This window comes from Thermobia domestica, chromosome 3 (genome assembly GCF_964235325.1).
Source record: "Thermobia domestica chromosome 3, izTheDome1.hap1.1, whole genome shotgun sequence".
NCBI lineage: Eukaryota > Metazoa > Arthropoda > Insecta > Zygentoma > Lepismatidae > Thermobia > Thermobia domestica.
Window position 1 is genome coordinate 326355526 of NC_137456.1, and position 22144 is coordinate 326377669.

Here is a 22144-nt window from a genome sequence, read left to right on the forward strand (position 1 = left end):
ACGGGATTACCGATGTTCAATGCTAGATTTCTCTTTAGTTTTGGAAGAACACCACTAATATGCTTTGGAATGAAATGAAGTATCTAGTTTAACGTCCCACGATTATGCACCAATGCTAAGGGAGACAGTGATGATGAGAAATGACTGAAATAGTGGGATGAAGATGAGAAATGACTGAAATGGAGGAAACGAAAACATACCGAGAAAACCCACGCACACAGTGTTGTCAGGTGGCGGGAAATTTCCCGCAAAACGGGAAATTCTTAGGATTGGCGGGAATGTGGGAAATTCTGGTTGAAAATGGGAAATTTTGTCAACTTTTCTTCCTTTTCATGTCGTCTCTTTCTCACTCCTTATCTTCATCTCTTTGTACATTGAATAAGACATGGATTGGAAGCTTCTCTGAAGATGAAAAGAACCAGAACAGCAAGAGACTGAACCAAATGGAACTGATTGTTAATCGCGCTAATATCCGTTTTCTGTGTGAAGATAGAAAGGAGATAGGGTTTATGGCCCTTTGCTTACTATATTTATGGACAGTCATTCACTGAATGTTAGGGTAAAGTGAAGGGAAGGATGGAAGGATACTTGGAAGTAGCACACACATACACACACAAATATGTATATTTATACCAAATAAATACAGATAAAATAGAAGGATAGCCCTATAGCACATTTCCCTTCCCGCAGGAAATGATGTACTTCTGATTGATTGTTCAGAGTTGATTTTAATTTGAAGTTATTAATATAATGAATAATTAATTAATCATTAATGATTAATTAATTAATGATTGATATTCTTTCTTGGCGGGAAATTTAGGAACCGATCGGAAAATTTCAGGGCTTTGAGCGGGAAGTCTGTTATACTGAATCTGACAACACTGCACGCACACAGTGTTTGTCCACCAAGAAAGCTCACATGGTGCGAAATGACATCTATGTGGCTTGAAAACGAGTAATATCTACAGAAAACGCGAACAAGCAATTCAGAAAACGACATACTGTTGCTATAAGCTACAGGGGCAGATCGACTCGCACGGATTGCATAAACTACTGGGAACACATTCACTCCAGCAACATTTTTACTGAAGCCAAGAAATCCATCTCCTTCTTTTTTACATTATATAAAAAAAATCAAGTACTGCCCGTACTTGTGCAAGACTCTTGCGCAAGAGTCTTGGTCTTGGTCTTGGTCTTGCAGGTATGGTCTTGGTCTTGGTCTTGGTCTTGCACCCCTGGTCTTGGTCTTGGTCTTGCATGCAAGACTCTTGCAAAAACTGCAAGACCAAGACTCTTGCGCTCATCACTAGTCGAACTCTTTAGTATAGCACTAATCACACGTCAGAATGTCTCTGCGTAAAGCCCAACACCGTTTACGCAGCAAACACTTAGGCTAGTTTTAGACGGAAACATTTATCGTAGCATTTCAAGTAGCAGATGTGCTGCCAAAAATTTCATATAATATTCTACGGCATCAAAAGTATATGGTATTTTTAAACGGCAGCATTTTGATAAGCATCTGTCGTGACGTAGCAAACAAATCACTGGACAAGAGCGCAATTATGGCTCCGAAATTAAGCGTGAGGTAGCTAAAGCTATAGTAATTGTAACAACAGTTCTCGCCGGTCATATTAAAAAACGAAAATCACAAAGAAGTATGTGAGCAAAGAGCATCCCTACTCCAACTCATTTTTCTTTACTACAATTCAATTTCCCACACAAAACAAAGAGCATGGATATTTGAAACAAAATCTTTCGCTTCTCTTTAACACAACACGGCGCTGCAATCGGACCAGAAATGCTGGGGAAAATGCTACGAAATAGAACAGGTTCTATCGACAAGAAATGCCATAGGATATGCCATGGCATGGGAAATGCTATAGCATTTGCTACTTTACACGATAGGATGTCGATGATACGATTTTTGCTACGATAAATGCTTCCGTCTAAAACTAGCCTTATGTTAGTACAGTCCTGCACTAATCACATGACAGAGACACTGAGTAAGGCCTAAATTATAACTGTTAATGCTGATTATCGCAAACTTAATTTTGCGTTCACGCGAACCGTTACGGATGTTGCCTATGTGAAATTCAAAAGTCTACACCGAAACTTCCGATCCTTAAAGATAAGGAAAACAAGTAAAAATATATGTGACCAGCAACACTGTGGGGAAAGGGGAATTGACAAAGTTTTGGTTATTTTATTGATTGATTTTTCGTGATGTATGAAAGTTTTGGCATTGTGTGGATTATGGTATATAAAAAAATGACCTTTATAAGTGTAAGTATATTTATCAATAAGTAATTTAATCTAAGGAAATTTGCGAAGTAATTGTAAAGGAATGAACCAAATCCCTGTGCTGTGGATAGTTGAGTACTTTGGGCTTTGTGAGGGGAGTGAGATATGAACAGCTGATGATGTGTATGGAGGTTCAGATGGTTTTTTGGTACTCTCACAAAATATATACGGGTTCACTCGAACAAACGTTTCCATACAGCTTGTTATACGGATCCAATCATAAATTCATGAAATAGCCTATATACTTCTTTCTGTGCATTCAGTTTTTGTATTTTAAGCAATCATTTTTGAGGTGTGCAGTTGCATACCCGGTGCAGATTTACTTTAACAGGTCTTTTGCAAAAAAAAATCAACATATGCTTGGTGGCCATTAAGGTGCCAAAAGTAGTCAAGAAACCTGTACACAATTTTCTGAAGGCAGTAGGGAGACCTCTACAAACCGTAAAGTAAGTGAATGTGATTGTCCTTTTTATATCGAGAACATAACCCAACGAATCCCTGCGGGACTTCTAACCCGTTCCTCCTCCTTACTATTACTACTCTTGTTCTATTATGCATCCTAATTCAACGTATTAGACCATAAAACGACCGAATCGGAATAGAAAATCGTAAATAAGCTGGCCGCCCAAAGCTAAACAATAGCCGTCATTAAAAAGTAGGAATGCTATCTAACCGAGTCAGGGCAGGAAAGCAGCAGGGGCACTCGAGCGATAGTGAGGAATTGCGTTTGTAGGAATAAGGCACGTCAGCGATGGTAGGTATACGAGTAAAGGACAATGAAAAACCACTGCTTTCACGATACTAAGATATGTGATTTGTCCGTTCATTTATACTTTCACTTACAAATCTGAAGACAAAAAGAACTTACCTTTTACTATTCTCCACATCGTAACATTCTTTTGTGCTGACGATTTTTAACAACTTCAGGAATTTGTAAGAACTTCACTAATACTTCAATTTTTCCACTTCTTCACTCTTCATCTTCGTATATCCTGAGCTACTTTCAGAACTTTATACACTGTGTGCAATGGCAACATAAAGGAGAATGTGCAACATGTTACATTTTTCTTTTTTTCCTTTTTTTTAAGTACAAACCCGTGTCGGGCATAACAACACAACGTAGTTCGATTATTCACGTACTGGTCTATTCCAAAACTATTACTAATTTATTCCGTAAATTTTAGAAATCGTTCATCAATTACTACTTACCTTATGGACGAATACCTGGATACCAGCTGTAATATTTTCCATAAGTAGAAGCTTTGCTTTGTATATACTTAAACACAAACAAAACTATTTGCTGAGCAAAACAATATATTTACAAAAAACTACATACGTGTTACAGATTCGCCAACTAACACGTATGTAGCTTTTTATGTTAATATATTGTTTTGCTCAGCAAATAGTTTTGTTTGTGTTTAACTGGATACCAGGTTGGACTTTCATTAATGTATTTTCACGTATATATGCATTTCACAGGTAAGAACACACCACATTTTTATTATTTAACTACTAGTATTAAAATATTATTACAAATTTCTCTACATTTTATAGGTCTGTGGATCCGTACAATCAGTCTGCATCCTAATCTAATCTTGAAATATAAAAACTATGTCAAATTTTGTAGAACCGTCTGCTCGAATAATATATATATATATACTATTATGGGCCAACAAAAGAGAATAACAAACTGACCAGGTTTTGGTAAAGAACAAAGGCTTTTGATGTAATTAGGTTAAGTACCAGATTGTAGGTACAGAAATATAAAACCTTGAGTAATTTTACTAATATTACAAAAACATTACGGCTAAACTGCCGAAGATGGCGGCCCAGCATAAAACCCGCATGAATCTGTTTTCAACGTTGTATTACAACGTACCTCTTGTTACTTTCATATATCTTACCTACCCCTGTTTCATTTCTAGCCAGGGTTGGCTGCTTTAAACCAGCTGGTTTAAAAAAAAAAAAAAAAAAAACTGGTTTAAACCAAAAAACGAAAAATGTTCGTAAAAGTGTAACTATTGATCTTTGTAATCTTGCTAAACACACATTTGTGGGTTATCACGTTTCATTCCCATATATTATTCGTACTAAATTCAGACTTAAATTCCCCATTCTTTACTCAAAAAGATTTTATTACAAAAGCAACTTTTTTTATATAACTTTATGGATGTTTCTTTTGTGATTTTTTTAATATAGTTTGTTATTATTGTTATGCAACCAAAGGAAAATCTTAAACATTCCTTCGTTTTAATAATGTTTACTATTGATAAAATACATCGAAATGCCGTACTTTTTTGGGGACGGGGTCATATAAACCCCACCAGAGGCAATTATTGAAATAAGAATCTTTGGTAACTATTTATTTATAAATCGGTCAGAGCCAAAGTGGACTCAAATAATTCGTATTTTTATTAACTTTCTTTACTGATATGCAAAGTAAGTCGTTATATTTCTTTAACTTGGACTAATAAAAGTCGTAGTGAACTGACTTGGACTAAATTAGTTCTTCTGTACTCTGTATTACTTTGAAATTGTCCATATGTAATTCTGTATAATGGTTCCACTTGTGCAATTGATCTTTTTGTCCTTCTGTCCTAATGACTCTTGACGATTATATTAACAAATATGTGAAGATCAGTCAACGTATTTTTATCAGGAGTCCTTCGTGAGTGAGTCGGCAGACGTATCACATTTGTGGCCAATTAGTCCCGGTTTCGAGTCAAATGGAGGACAATTTCTCTTGAATGTAAGCCGAGAAGCGGTTTGGATTCCGCTTTAAGCTTATGTGACCCCTTCCAGCATAACCCGGTTGTTGCATACTAACACCAAGGCGAAACAAGCTTATTTCTGTCCATATTTGATATAAATACATAGAGCAAATTATTTAAACCAAAAAAACCTGTTTTTGTTTTTCAATAAAAACCATGGTTTTTGCCAACCCTGTTTCTAGCCTTCACAATTCACTATTAATCACAAATATTTCTTATTTTCATGGTCTTTTGCTCTTTCCTACATCCGTATACATCAGTATAGTATTACTCCGCAAAATTAATACCTTGGACTGTTAAGTGTTGCAAAGTAGACATTATTCATTAACGACTAAAACAATGCGGCCGATTAAATATCATGTCTTCCCAAAGGGTGAGGTTAAATCTACATTGAAGTTGTACCACCCGAGTGTGACGTAATGTCACGTGGTATTAAGTCCACTCTACATACAGAACTTTATTGACATACAGGTGCGTGCGGTTTTACTATATAGACCCATAGTATAAGTAGTAGGGACGGGTTAGAAGCCCCGCAGGGCTCGGTTTTGTTCCACCTTTACCCCCATGATAATACAGTAGCGCATTTATCCTAAGTTAGTTAATAATACTGTGGGTTTGAAACACTGTCAGATTATGCTCTGCTGCCACCTCACCTCATATCGCATCAATCCGCGAACACATACTGTCCACAATTTAACTTACATTTTCTCCCTTGTTAATCACCCTACAGTGATGACCTTTCTAACATTTGTTAATCTCATTATTACATTTAGTCTGATTCTCTTCATTTCTCCGAAAATTTTGTATTTCGTAGCCGCCATCAGCTTGTAATGAACAGAAGTAACTGATGAAAAATTACAAATCGGCTAGGAAATCACTGTTTACCTGTACTAGGTTGCCATACAAAGGGATTCATTAACCCGACCCCATGGGTTAAAGCTCAGGCTATAGCGCGGTTAGTGGTTCCGTACGCCGAAAGGTACCGGTTGGATTTAGGTGATGGTGGGGACGATGCCCAAAGCATTACCAATTTTTAAGTCATACGTCCACACTTTATTTATACTCATCACACTTACAAATAACGAACTGTAATCACTACTAAGTGAGCCAAAGCAAATACCAAGTGATTCGGGAGAGAAATTAAATAATACCCTCGGAATTTAACTGCAGGATTTGTTGACAAGGTTCTAGAAACCTTAACATAATTTACAGATTAAGGGTACTCCTTAAACAAGTTTCCACAGTATTCAAGATACTGAGTTTATAATACACGCTGCAGTTTATGAGAGGTATATGCTTATTTTAGAAATTAATGCATAGTTTGTAATGAATGGTTTTGTAGTGCCTACAAAATTATTATTCTTGTCCAATTCGTTACTTAATCGGGGGGCGCGGTGGCTCAGTGGTAGAGCGTTCACCTCCAGTGCTTGGGGTCCCTGGTTCGATCCCAGCTCGCGCCGTGTGGACTTTGTGGTGGACAAACACCGTGCTCGTGGGTTTTCTCGGGGTTCTCCCGTTTCCTCCCACTTTCTGCATTCCACCATTTTCACTCATCTCTCATCATCACCGTCTCCTTTAGCCTAACTGGCATACTCGTGGGACGTAAAACTTAAAGATTTTTTTTTTTTTTTTTTACTTAATCCTATAACGTCCCAAAGAAATATCGTATTGATTGATAACGCTAAGAATAATGTCTGAAAAATTAAGAATTACCGTTAAATGTACCAATTTAAAAGCATTGCACATACTCTATCATTTGCATCAAATCGGCTGTTAATACCTTGAGAAATTGTGTTTCATGAGTGACATTGCGTTTCTGCGCGCAAGTTTTCTTCAGAAAGAGTAAGCATTATGGTTGTAGCTACATATAACATTTTCTAGGTAAAATTCGACTCAAAAGTGTTGCCCACATTTACAAGGTTTCTTCCATTTGGGGTTCAGTTTTGTCGCCCAGCGGGAGAGTAGAAGCCAGAGTAAGTGAAGGCAAGCGAGTAGCATGGTTAGGATTCTTTTATACAGTCAGGTCTGCTCCGTGCCTTTTTTTTTTTTTTTTCTTACGTGTACAACGGCCACCTTTTTTCTGAAGTTTTTAAAAATTTCGTTAATTTTTTAAACTTTACTTTGTTGTATTGATCGGTCTGAGTGGTGATCGAAGACAGAGAGTAAATGATTTTTCAGGAGCTGGAGTGGTGGCTATAGTATCTTTCCTATTTCTTATTACGCTAAGAAATGATTAGGGACTAGCCTTAGTGATGGCTGGAGCAAGGAATAAGTGATTTCCTTGGATCAAAGTGGTGACCAAGGTAGTTGAACCTAATTTGATATTTTAATTTGGCCAGAGATAAGCTTAAGTAATAGCTTTTTGGACAAATGATTCTCTTTTCTTCCAGATAGGAGAGAAGTAGGTTTCCTGCATATGTTTTTTAAACCTCCGAGGCAGACTTTTTTTTTAACACAGAAAGTTGTAGTCAGGTTTTCCTGATAAAGATAGATATCGGACAAAACTGTGACAAAGTAACAGAGTGAAGAAAATTATAGGAATTTGTTGGAATAATTGTATGATGAACAGCATATAAAAGGAATGCTCTGAAGAGAAAGAGCTACTTTTTTTTTTTATTAAAGTGGGATTTCGTCGAATCACTTTTTTTCTTTTAGAATCTCTTGAATAAGGACTTTCTTCCTACTCTTAAAATTAACGGTAAAAAAAATGCGATTTTCTCAAAAATGGCTACGCAGCGCCTTCATTTGGCATGAATCATTTCGGTAGGAAAATTCGAGAACGGTAGTTTATTCTTGGGGATTGGTTTCTTTCGGATGATTTTCTCAAAAACGACTCATGAGATTTTCTTCATATTTCATAAATATATATTTTATTAGTAACCTGAGAGTATACTATAATTCATTTGTGCTGAAAAAATTCACAAGGGGTAGTTTAATCTTGAGGGTGAGTTTTTTTCGGACGATTTTCTCAAACGCAATTCAGGTGATATTGTTAATACTTCATAAATAAATACTTAATTTATAACGTGGCAATATGGCATAACGCACTTGTCCTAAAAAGATCTACGAGCGGTAGTTTATTCTGTGGAGTTGAAATATTTTCTCAAAAACTATTTCTAGCAATTTTGTTAATTTTTCACAAGTAAGTATCTGATTGATAGCCTATAGAATAACTCATTAGCCTGAACAGGTCTACAAGGAGTAGTTTATTCTTGGGGTGAGTTTTCTTCAGACAGTTTTCTCAAAAACGACTCAAGCCATTTTGTTTATATTTCAGTAATAACTATAATCGCGGGTTCAAAAATTTGTCGAGTAAAGACACTGTGACTGCAAAATGGTCGGGTTAGTTTTTTTTTTAGCTGGCTAGTACTTGCAGGCAAGATTTTTCAAGCCCTGTCTGTAATATTGTTTGGGGATGTACTCTTGGGGTTGAGTTTCTTTTTAGATTACTTTCTCAAAAACGCCACGCCGATTTTCGTCATATTACATAAATAAATATTTCATTATTGTTCTTATAATGTTGCATAAATCACTTCTTTGAAAATATCCACAAGAGATAGTTTACTCTTGGAGTGAGTGATTTTGACAATGTTATCAAATACCACTCATGCGATTCTCTTACTATTTTATAAACAAATATTTCATTAATAACCTTAACGTATAGTACAACTTTATTTATTATGGAAAAATCTAGAAAGGGTAGTTCGGAGATGAGGTTTGTTTCGGTGAAGCTTTCCGGAAGTACCTTATAATTTTGTTCGTATTTCCCAATTAAATGTTTAATTAATAACTGCAGCACAACATGATTTAGTTTAAGGAATTGAAGCGAGAAAGTTTAGTGCGGTGGCCCTTACCTTTTATCTTACTCTTTGTCAGTAGTGTCATGTTCGTTAACGTTATCAGATTTCACGCAGTCTTTCAGTACTGGTTCACACTTCGCACATGTGAAGTTTTACTGTAGTTCCCAACAGAAAAAAAGAATGCCTTCATTCTTAAGAACGCACAACACTTCTGTTATGAAAGGTCGCAATGCAGCACCCGATTGCATCTTTCAACACGATCGAGCACCTGTTCATACTGTACGCGGCCTGTGGCGGAGTGGTCATACGACCGTAACATCCCTGTAATGGACTGGCTTGCACAAAGTCCTATAGAACACCTTTGGGATGTTTTGGAACGCCGACTTCGTGCCAGGCATCACCGACCTACATCGATACCTCTCCTCAGTTCAGCACTCCGTGAAGAATGGGCTGCCATTCCCCAAGAAACCTTCCAGCGCCTGATTGAAAGTATGCCTTCGCGAGTGGAAGCTGTTATCAAGGCTAAGTGTGGGCCAACACCATATTGAATTCCAGCAGTACCGATGGAGGGTGCCACGAACTTGTAAGTCATTTTCAGCCAGATGTCCGGATACTTTTGATCACATAGTGTATGTTGTATGCATATAATTCCTTCTGTAAGAACTTATTTTTGTGATAATAATAATAATAATCCACTAACGTGTGTGAAGGTCTGAGATAGCGAAGGCAGGCAAGTAGCTGAGAGAGAAAAAAAAATATTTTTAATTTAAAGTCTCTAGGCCAGCGTTTCCCAACCTTTTTCAACTTGCGGCACACTTCAGGGTAACTTGAATTCTCGCGGCACACATATTATTATTATTATTATTATTATTATTATTATTTGAAAATATAAAATACTGTAGTATTTTTTTCTGATTACTGACATCCTTCTCACAGAGAAGAAAGCTAGACCACTGTTTTTCCCCGTGGTAAATCATTATGCTTATTTTTCATTTTAATTTAAAAATAGAAAACAATTACAATCAGATATAGGGCTCAAGTTGTTAAAAATACACTTTTTTTTTCGAAAACTGTATCCAACCTTTCATTAAGAAGGAGGATCACTAAATAACGAACGAACAAACGAATCTCTTTTACTTTTAAAACACAAATATAGGTAATTCGTATGCATGTTTACTTTGCCGGAAGGATTGAATAATATTTTAAAATTTCAAGTTACAAAATAGTCTGCAACAATAAAGAAGCAATAATGGTCATAACAATGATAACAAGTATTTTTTTTTTTCAAAATTAGAAATGTACAGAAAAATGTTCTACAGAAAAGTAACACAGTATGAAACTTTAAATTTTAGATTCATAGTAGTAATTTGAAATACAAATATACCTTTTTCTGTATGTCTTGCAATTTGATTGCTATAGAATTAATAATTTTGTTCCGATTTCCTCGCGGCACACCAGCGACCCATTCGCGGCACACCGGTTGGGAAACGCTGCTCTAGGCCATTTATGCACTCTAGGCTACACAAGGTGGATGATTAATGAAAGTAAATGATTGTAAAATTAAATTTTTGTGCTCTCTCACCGGGAATCGAACTTGAAACTGTTTTTTCAAAGACACCCACAGTAGTCACTAGACCAGCGGAAAGGGCTAGTAGCGAATAGGGTTCCAGCCTGGTAGCACTGAAGCATTCATGAATTTAAATCCTATTTAAAATATCATGAGGTAAACTATATACTGGTGAGGTAATAATTCATATTGTATGTAAGCGCTTCTTATAACGGAAGATTACATGGTGATAGCACTTCCGCATGTTATTTCTGCCTTACTACTGTGGTAAGATGAGGCATTTACACAAATAAGTCCTTAAGGCATTACTCTTTGTTTCTTTTTGAAGTAACACATTTGAGCTATAATTCCAAATTTTGCTATTATTTTCTTCTTCATTTTCTTGAGTCCATAATCTCGATTGTTTTGACGTATAGTATTTACGATAAATGATTAATTACACTACTGAGATAATTTATGACCCCAAAGAAGAACGACCAAGTGATTCATTCGAAATATAGGAAAGAAGAAAAATTGTAAGGGACACTATTAGGTGAACTATCATTCGAGTTATTAAGATGTGGTCCATATGCTCGATAAGTGATTTTAATATTCAATCTTTGTTTCCTTTAGGAGGATCATGGACTAGTTTAAGAAGTACACATCCCAATGTTCCTACTAATGCTATAAACCAAAGACTTGTGAGAAATAACGTAAATCATATAGGAGAAGATGGGAAGTTTTAATTGCTTAACAGATGTGGCCAACATCCTGGAAATGTTCTTTAGCGGAGTAAGTAACTTTTTTTGCCATGGATTTGAGTCTTTGTAACAAATTTGCAATTAGCTTACATTTTAGTCCGAAGATTTAGAAAGGGAAGCTGATACCTCGTAGGACTATTAATTGTAACACTGCACATAATATATTTACATGTTACAAACTGAAAAAAAACAACATATATATATATATATATATATATATATATATAGATAGATAGATAGATAGATAGATAGATAGATAGATAGATAGATAGATAGATAGATAGATATATTTGTATCAGACAGAGTAAAGTGTGTGTTATGCAGGGGCGGATCCAGGGAGAGGCAATCGCCCCCCCCCCCCAGAAGAGGAAACTTATATATATAAATAAAACCCATCCCAGGGTTTGAAGCCCTTAAAAGTAGCAGTATGATAACCCCCCCCCCAAAAAAAAAAAAGTCGGTCCTGGATTGCCCCTGATGTTATGATTACTGTGAGACAAGTGTGACGTCATCCAAGTGATCCGTCGTCTTTGCAAACCTACATACAATACTTTCGCACTACCAGCTCTGGTTGCTCTCTGCTGTGAACATGTGTTGCTTCCTGGTACTCGAAGTCGTTACCATGAACGGGAAATGATCGTCTGTACATATTGGAGAAGAAAATTTAAAAGCCAGCAATTAGATTGTGTAATCAGTTAATTGTTCACGAGATAAAGATTGATTTTTGTATATACTTATGCTCAATATTTTCTATAATTCACAATAATTTCAAATAATAAGGTGTAATATTTATTATATAATTAAGTGCTTTGCTGTTTACAACACATTGAAGTCACTTTTGGATCTCCATCACTAGTTCGTCAAATTTCATGTAATCATACAGCATTTCTGTTATTTGTATTAGTATTTGTTTTTGTATCTTTCGTATTTAGTTCCTCGTATTGTAATTAATCTTATGTACTTTTATTTGCCACTTGACATGGAATATCTAGCTCAGTCAAGAGCATTGCGGTTTATTAATCAAACGTTTTGAAGGAGAAAATGTTAAAAAGCTAAAAATTTCACACACAAACTAAATCCTGAAAAAAAAACTTTTTTTTTTTTCAAAGTTTTATCTTGATTCGTTGCATCTCTAGTTTTGGCGTTTGTGTTTGTATTTGTGATATCCCTACCTCACAGAAGACGAAGAAAATCGATCTTGATTTAGCTTAGTGCATGCGCTTTTCATTGTTTTGAAGATGATGTTTTCATTGTGATGACTATAGCCTGGTTTCCACTTAGATATCAATTACCAAGCTTCTGTTAAAATTTAACTTAATCCTGCTGCTTTAGTCGGTCCATCGTTTCGCAGTAAATGAAAATCTAATTGTATTCAGTTCTTCACACTCACTCCCTTGCAGACGGGAAAGAATTCACGTATCGTATGAAAGCACCCTATACTTACCCATTAGACGATGTTTTTCTTTGTGCCGAAAAAAAAGATGGTCGTACTACAAACAATGACATTACGAATTTGTGTGAGTGTATTATATGTTGGTTATTGCCAGAGATCTTTTAAATAATATGATTTTAAAATATTGGTTTCGTTTCAGCTCACAGAATGTGGATTATTGTCAACATATTCTGTACAACTTCAGGCGTCTGTTGTGGATTTTAGCGTTCTGTCTAAGTTTAGGCAAGTTGTCTACCAGTGCACAAAAAGTTTACAGGTAAGATTGTGTTTTGAACGTTCTAATTTCATAGAGCTTGTATACAAGCTTGTAATTAATTCTTTAAATATTAACGATTCAATTAATTAATTAAATATTTTGTTAATTTGTAATGTAGTCAGTTAAAATTTCCATGAGGTAGGCTAATTTTTAATTGATAATCGCTAAAAATACTCATAACGATTAAAAGCTTAATTGTTAAAATTTTCAGAAAACATATGAAATAAATATTTTTGCAACTTATATCAGAAATATCAAAAATGGTTGTACAACAGTAATAGCAGAAGTCACATATATATATATATATATATATATAACACTGTATTTTAATCATATAATAGCTACAAAACGTTGGTCTACATTTATGGAAACGATTTTGTATCCCCTACGCTAGGGCGTAAAGCCGTATTTCCACCAGCGGTCGTGCTCGATATGACGAACCTGACTATAAACTATAGTTCGACACCGAAGTTTCCATTGAAGTAGGCTTCTGTTCACAGAAATTTGATCAAGTTTGGACCACTTCTCCTTGCAAAGTTTCCATAAGCCAGTTAATGTGTGGGGCGACGTAAGGAAATCGCTACCTTTTAACACCCGAAAGCACAAAAGTTCATTGGTACAGCGTCGGGAGACTTGACAGGAATGTCTGAATATGGGATAGCATGGATTCCAGTTTCACGCGCTTTGCGGGCCATGTATGCCACAGTTGTTCGAGCCGTGTGGCAGGCTGCTTTGTCTTGATGAATGAAGACTTTCGACACCTCAGCACCATACGACGGAATATGCTGCCGGTATAATGGATCCAGAACGTGTTGTTGATAGTATGCTGCGTTAATTTTCACATTTCGTGCAACTCTATAGAGGGGAAGTTTCCCTTTGTGGCAAAACCCTGCAACCACCATGAAGTCACGGGGAAAACTTTCGCGGCACGTGCAGACCCAATTAGCATGGTTCTTGGCATCCTTGGGATGATAGTAAATGGCTCGAACCCGCTTGGAGTTTGACAAATAGATCCAAGCCTCGTGTAACGTGACCACACATTTACATTTGTCACCCGCTAAATACCGTTCATAGAGTCTTTTGCAATGGACCCTGCGGATGTGTTTGGCTGAGAGTGTGTGAACACGTAGCTTATGCTTCACTTGCAGGCGTAAATCCTGGCTGATTATCCTCTGCACAGTTGATTTGGATCTTCTAACATTCCTGGCAATGGCTCTTTGTGGCGGCGGATTCTCCTGGGTCATCCGCACTTGCTGAACCACATCCATTATATGTTTGGGACGGGGGTGGTGTTGTCGTGCCACTGTGCGCACACCCGCTTTCTCTGGCTGTGCATTTTAGTTGCGTTTGAGTGCATTGGCAATACCCTTCTTGGAAATGGTGAAACCCTTGGACGAACACTGTTTCACAATTGCACTGTAGCTATATCCCATGTCGGAAAGAGCGGTGATGTACCCCTCCCAAAATGGGGTCACTTTTGGAGGCATTTTACACTCAGAGCACTTCACTTCTTCCTACCGAATTCTCCACACAACTGGTTTCTGATTGCTCTGCTATGGATTCTAGCGCCCCTGGCGGATGTTCCACTTCGTTTCCATAAATGTGGACCGACCTTCTGTAGATGTATAAGGAAGACACTCGTGCAAGATCTTTAGTAAACATTCAGTATGACTATAGTTATTGAAATATAAACTTTGGCGCAAAGTTACCCCATAGGTGAGGATACTTTGCACCACACAAAAAAGTATGTTAAACATACGAACGTAATGTTTTTGTGCAATGTTTTCCTTCGTCATTTCTTAATTTCACTTCCTACACAAAACTGCATGCAGTCTACAAATATTGATATTAGAATGATGGTACCAGTATCAGTACTTAGTATGAATTATCGATATTTGCAACAAAAAAAAAAAAGTATTTTCTGGTACCGGCACAGAAGCAACATTCTGATAATTTAACATATGTTCCACAAAAGTGCCAACTCAGGAACAGAAAAGAAAGTCCCCCTGAACTGATTTGCCTTGGTTTCTTTTTATGTCCAAGAATATCATCCCAACCGTAACTAGTGGAAGATTTACGGGGTTTGGGGCTTTCAGACTGAAGCCACCCCAAAATGCATGATTTCTTTCTTTCTTTTTCTTTCTTTTTTTTTTTTTTTTTTTTAATGATGTTAGTCGTTCCTATGCCTATAAAGCTTCAAGGCCCCTCCCCTCCCTCCAAAAGAAGGGCTTTTCGTCAAGTCTTTCTGAGTGAAGCTTTTCTGAAACTTTTTTTCTGTATCCACACTCTTCGTAATTTATTTTCCAATAATAAATCCATTCCGGCATCTACCTAAGTGGAAATTTACCTAATTTACCTAATTTGGACCGGTGCAAAGTAACCCCGATTAGAGGCTGAAACCGCCTTCTCCCAGTTTTACTTTTTTATGACTTTAAAACGTTTCAAATTTCAACTATTGCATAAAAGTCCCATTACACACAGTAGTAGAAACTGGCTTAACTTTGACGGAAATTCTTGTACGTGGTATATTTCAAATTTTGTCGCCCTTTACAATGACTTGCTTTTCATACCCTCTACAACAACAAACTCTCCCGGTAATTAGAACTGATGTTAACCACCAACATTATAGCCAAAATACAGTTAGATGTTCTATCGTATGGTGGCAGTTGAAACTTTCTCTTTACAGTTTGTGGTTTTACCGACAGAGGACTGCAACTCGTTTCATATTTTGTACGAAGTTACCTCTGAAGTACAAAGTAACTCCATCTTACGGTGTGTATGTATATATATATATATATATATATATATATATATATGGTGTTTCAAAACAACACTGACAACGTTTGGGAGGTGATTCCTGACATCAACATAAGACAAAAAGTATGAACCAACCTGGCTGCAGAAATCCGCCATTTCGGAGTTATAGGCTGCCGAAAATATGAAGAAATGAACTTTGTAGGTCCATAGCGCCAATACTATGGGACCTATCGTAGTCGGGTCAAGTCTTCACTTAGGAACTAATATGTGCGCTACCCAAAAATAAATGTTTCAGAATCCTGTGGTACTCACGCAATATTTTTTATAGAGGGAGTTTGGCTACGGGCCTATAATTTGATGTATTCACTTAATACCTTGTTCTCCTAGCTGTTAGTGATCGTAACTACCGCTTGAAAATGCCCTCACGTTTCCATTCGTATCACTATTTTTGAGAATATTATTTAAAGCTTTCGAGATGAATCATTACCCACTCTTTTCTTCTAAGAGGTTTCGCGTGTGAAACAGAAGTAACTCTTTTTCGTGAAATAATATTTTCCGCGACGGAACGACCCACGACGAAAATAAAATATTAAAAGCCTAATTCGTCGGATATTCATCTCGTACTACTACTACTACTACTACTACTACTACTACAACTACAACTACAACAACAACAACAAGAAGAAGTCCAAAGAACATGCCCGAAAGCTTGTTCACAAACGAAATGTCGCTGCTCCTTCATGTCTGCAATAACTTCGAATCTGTGGTCGACGAGGAAAGGAACTATCCATCAAGAACACTGGTGAACTTTAAATGTACGACGCATCCTGTATCCCTGAAAAAAAGGTCGATGCCAGTTCTTTAGATCCTGTTTCATCTGCATCTTCCGGCAATTTTTCCTCCTTGCCATCATCGGTGACGAAAGGATGGGTGCGATCTCCCTGGGAAAACGACAGTACGCAGTTCTGAAGAATTAGGGCTAGTTATTTAAATAATCTTATGGACTTAAAATGTTATTATGGTTCTACCATTTTCTAATACTTTGATTTCTTGGAGAAGAAACTCAACAAATATATTCAGAATACTTAGCATTTGTGGGTCGCGGTGACTCAGTGGTAGAGCGTTCACCTCTGGTGCTTAGGTTCGGGTTCGATCCCAGCCCCCGCCAAGTGAACTTAGTGGTAGACAAACACCGTGTGCGTGGGTTTTCTCGGGGTTCTCCCGTTTCCTCCCACTTTCTTCATTCCACCATTTCATTCATTACTCATCATCATCGTCTCCTTTAGCCTAATTGGCATAACCGTGGGACATAAAACTCAAAAGTTTCTTTTTTTTTTTCAATACAAGCATTTGTAATAAAAAGTTATACCGTTAAAACAAGTTTTTTATTGTAATAACCCCAAAAATAAGCGAAAAGACATTACGAAAGTATTCAAAGAATTACAAAAAGTTCTGCCATAAAAATGTTTTATTTATTTATTTATTTATTTATTTATTTATTGTATCGCCACTTCCCCCAAAACAAGCAAAATAGGTGAGAAGTGGTGTTACCTAACAAAGGGGGAACGCGTTCGGCCTTGCGTTACAAAGTGTGACAAGGGGGAAGGAGGGGGTAAAAATTGGTCAAAAATAGCGTTACATAATATGTGGACGACCCCTGAGATTTCGAAAACCCAGAATTCTAAATCCTAAATTGGTTAAATATTATGCATAACCAAGATTATGATCGTTTTCGAGTGATAACCCATGCACTACTCATAATTAATTAAATTCAGAGTCTAATAAATGGAACACGTGAATTCACAGCATACTTTCGATCATTTTTGTTATCTTACACAAGGAAACAGTCCTTAGAAGTTTTGTTACAAATGCATATCCAATTTTTGAGGGGAAAAATCGGTACGGGGGAATTGGAGAAACTACGGAAACCATAAACGTAAAAATTGATCTCGATACGTTGAACAGTGTCATCTTTAGACGAGTGTGCATATATTGGTACAAATAGACAGAAGACTAAAATAATAACTTTTTTGGTATGTACCGGGCGGGTAAAAATTAACTAGATATTTTTAATACTCTGTAAAAATTGCACTCGCAAGCAATAGGAACATAAATTGCAAACGAAATGTAATTTCTAAACGTGCTTTGTAATCCACACACACACATACATACATACATACATACATATATATGTATAAAAGAATAAATCCACAACTGTCTCAGTGATTGACTCATCAACAGATCTAGAAATTCTTAGATGTGGAACCTTGAAATTTTGTATAAATATTTTCCTTGCACTTTAGGCTGTAAAGAAAATGAGGTTTTGGTAATTACGTATCCTAAGAGGAATGGGGAGGGGGGTCTCAAATGTTTTTTCCGTGTTTATGTTATTCACTTGCATTCAGTATCGAAGACTAAGTGGAATAGAACGCAGAGAGATAAATAGATGAAAAATATTGTCTAGGGTAAAACGCGGGAATATACACTAGTTATAATATGCATCAATTGCAAATTGTAAATAATAGTAATAATAGTAACTTTGTTTCAGCTTCTTCTGGAGAAAATTCCTCGAGTTCCAGGCCAACATTTCAGTATTGACGTTGGTGTACAAGCTTCACCTTCTAATGGCAACCTCCAAATAGTGAAAACAGATATTGTGTGTGATTCACCCACCGATGCGCTAGAGGACAATGAAACAAACGCTTCAGTACATTCCAGTGCCGTGTCGTTAAAAAAACAACCTTGCTCATCAGAGAATAACGACCGACCTGATCCGCCTATATTGAAAGAAAGTGAATTTTTAAAGCCACCCGTTTTCCCAGATAATACGACTAGAGCTGATATTATAGTGACCTGCGATGCAAGTACGTTCGCAGCTATTACTCAGACCACATTACCTGCAACTACCACAACGGCGGAAGTGATGGAGGAATACACGGTTAACGGATCAGATGCAGAATTTTTGGAATTAACAGATCTCCAAGGAAACAAAGATAAAATCAAGGTAAGTCAGGGTGTCTATCGGTCACGAAAGTCATGAAAAAGTCACGAAATCAGAAAACGGTCATGAAAGTCAAGAAAAAGTCACAAAATTTAGCTTTTGGATCATGAAGTTTTGTTATCTGTACAGATATAAATACTGCATCGTTTTCACTTTGGATTTGCTCATTCTTCCCTTTTGGGGGGGGGGGGGGGCGAGGAGACGCCGGTGTGTGCCACTCGGAAGATTGCCTCTGTGTCTCGGGATCATACTCAAAGATCCATGATTCGTCACCTGTGATTACGTTATTCAAAAATTGGGGGTCACTTTCACACATGTTCAAATTTTCTTGGCACAATTATACTCGCCACAATTTCTGGTCGTCAGTGAGCACTTTTGGGACAATCTTCGCGCACACCTTGCGCATGTTCAAATGCTCCGTCACAATTTCATGAACCACAGTTTTTGGTAAATTTAACATCTGGGCAATTAAACGAATACTTAGTCGACGGTCTGAGTTCAAAACTTCGCGCACACGAGTCACATTGTCGGTGTTTGTCGAAGTCGAAGGTCTTCCAGCACGGTCTTCATCGGCGACCTCTTCCCGGCCCTCCGAAATGGCCTTGTGTCACCGAAACACACCACTTCTTGCTAAAGCATCATCTGGGTAAGCCTGCTTGATCATATCAAACGTCTCTGTCGCAGATTTACCGAGTTTAACACAGAATTTAATCGCGTACCTCTGCTCTAACGAACGCTGCATTTTCGGCTTGCACCACGCACAGAAACACGTCACGCGAAAAAGCCTGTCCTGACTCTCTGTGTGCTCGGAGACAACTGACCAGCCGCTCGTTCGTTAGCTAGGAACGCCCTCTACCGGATCCAGTCGGTGCGCGCACGCTCCGAAGTACAGTCATGGCGGAATAAAATCAGTCCTATTACTTCCCGGACAAACCCTGTATATATATATATATATATATATATCCAATATTCATAAAGAGAGTGCTAGGTGCTTATTTCTATCTCGATCATCTGGCGCTACCACACGGCTTTCCTATTTCCTCATTTACGTGGTCTGTCTTCCTTTAAGTCATCCGGCGAGGCGGTACCTTCTTTAAATATTTTTCAGTATCTGTATATATTAAAGAAAATTTAGGTAACTTAACCTCCGAAGTAATGTCTATTACTACAGTACTAAGCATAAAGACAATTTAAATATAAGTCAGGTTAACCATCACAGCAAAAAAAGTTTTAAGTTTAGGAGTTTAAAATGATTTAATTTATTACCACAAAACATACGATGTCGATTGATAATTTTAAAAAAATGTGAATTTTTCCTCATAAAAACAGTATATAGTATTTCGGAAATTGAAGAGGTTCGTTATCAACAATTAAATGCAGAATATTAATATATAAATGAAACTTATGTCTATACTTAGATAAAATTTGTGAATATTATATATATTAACTTTGACAGTGTCTATTGCAACAGATGTTGATTAATAACAATAAAGCATATCTTATTTTATCTAACAACTCGTGTCATCTTGGGTGCAGTTTCAAAACTTACTTTCTAGGCGTAAATAACGATTAATTCGCAAAATACGTCTCTCTTGTTTTAAGGATAAACACGAACGTAGTTTGAATATACATATTGAAAAATGAAATGAAATCTTTGAGTTTTACGTCCCACGGTTATGCCGGTTAGACTAAAAGAGACGGTGATGATGAGAAAATGAATGAAATGGTGGAATAAAGAAAGTGGGAGGAAACGGGAGAACCCCGAGAAAACCCACGAGCACGTTGTTTGTCCACCACAAAGTCCACACGGCACGAGCTGGGATCGAACCACGGACCCCAAGCACCGGAGGTGAACGCTCTACCACTGAGCCACCACGCCCCCCAATATACATATTGAGATTTTTGTTATACCCTCAGGAAATAAGTTACAAGACTTGTGTTCACGTTGATCTATATGAATGTATTTTTGTTTATAAAATGTCTGTTTTTGTTTTCTAGTACCATGCAAATAAGAAAAACACGGACCAGCCCGAAATAGCAGAAACAAAATCAAGTGGCGATGCCTCAACTCTTAAGTCTATTATAACCATTCCAGAGGAGATCCCGGTTCCTCTGCTTGACACTTATTCCAACAATATTTCGAAATCTGACGGAGTGCACCCTAATGTAATGCATATTGTAGTCACGGCTCACGAAGAGAAAAAAGACCTCGTTTACAGGTTAGAAAACGATACAAGCCAAGAGGAAAGAATTCCGAAAAATCTTTCAGAGAATAATAAACAGAGAAAAGATGAATCTCAAGAAGAATTTTGTGTTGATTTATTGTGCGACGCTAATGAAAGTGAAGCTGATGTTGTAGATGAACCTAGTGACACTCAGTACAGATCAGAAAATGACACGTTTCTCTGTGAAATCTGTGATAAAGAACACGAAAGTGCACAAAGTTTGAAGGTACATATAAGCAAAAGGCATGCTAATTATTGCCACGGTTGTGATATGTGTAATAAGGTAAGTAGTTTCCAGATTTCTCCTGTTTTAGTTTCAACTTTGTATAAAAATGAAATGAAATTACTGGTTTAATCAGGCATTTATACTCCCCTTTAGATTAAAGGAGGCGGATCAAAAATCCAAGTGAATAATAGTCAGTGAAAAAGTGGAATGAAACGGGAGAAAACCAACTAACCCACGTCCACCACAGGCCCTTACACAGTATTTAATTAGTCTTCCAAGAGTTTCTAAATCTAAAATATAATGTATACAGAGTGTTCCCTAAGTCTTCAGTGGTTTCAAAGTGTAATAGTCTGTCAGTTACTAATAGTCGTATATGAATGAAACTCGTACAGTTCAATAAAGGGAATGTGATAATTTATAATGATCAAAATTGTTATGAACTCCTGTATAATGAAATTCTGCTGTGATTTTGCAGCTTGGAGGGAATAGGAACATTTTTGTTAGTGGAATTTACCATTCTGTTCCACCCACATGGATTTCTGCAGCTATCATTGCCTTATTTGGAATCGACGCAGCAACATACGCTTTTATGTAATGAGATGATCACTAATTTTACTCTCTAAGAACTCTTTGACTGACAGAAACTAGAATAAAAAATCTTTCGGAAAATTTTCCTTTTGCAGTGAATCCATTAAATAGAAAGTAATTATTGTCGCTTTTGATGCATCTCGAATAGTGAAGTGCTTGTCATTAGTAATGAGTGATGTTATGTTATCTTCTCCAGCCATAGAAAATGACTTGAATCCATATTTGTGGCATTTTTCTTGCCCCTTCCTATGGCTGCCAGCCGAGAGCAACTCACTCACACAGACAGTTAGCAGCCTCAACCGTAGCAATGAAGATGTAGTACAAAATTGTCTCGCAGTAGCTAAATCATCTATACTAGTATATGGAAGTGGATTTATGATCCATCGAAATTCTCTAACGCATGATGCAATTTCAAGTAATTTCAACCAAAGTTGGTAGACTTATGACCAGGTTTTAAAC

At 37.0% G+C, this 22144-nt stretch overlaps 1 protein-coding gene across 6 annotated transcripts in view; it reads left to right on the plus strand.

Moving 5' to 3' along the window:
• The first annotated feature begins 2158 nt into the window (after positions 1-2158).
• LOC145681188 (uncharacterized) overlaps positions 2159-22144 on the plus strand; it is a 37712-nt gene continuing 17726 nt past the window's right edge. For 2 of the 6 annotated variants that reach the window (XR_014130736.1, XM_081752671.1), the window contains exons 1-5: positions 2159-2283; positions 11052-11210; positions 12772-12888; positions 18194-18649; positions 20645-21154. Coding sequence is in view for 5 of the 6 variants with exons in the window: in XM_081752671.1 (XP_081608797.1) it covers positions 11151-11210; positions 12772-12888; positions 18194-18649; positions 20645-21154 (1143 nt within the window). In the remaining variant the exon portion in view is untranslated. Of the gene's footprint in view, positions 2284-2405; positions 2425-2483; positions 2748-3643; positions 3781-9106; positions 9456-11051; positions 11211-12771; positions 12889-18193; positions 18650-20644; positions 21155-22144 lie in introns of those variants that run through there. The other 4 variants (XM_081752675.1, XM_081752674.1, XM_081752672.1 and 1 more) reach the window with 4 other exon arrangements.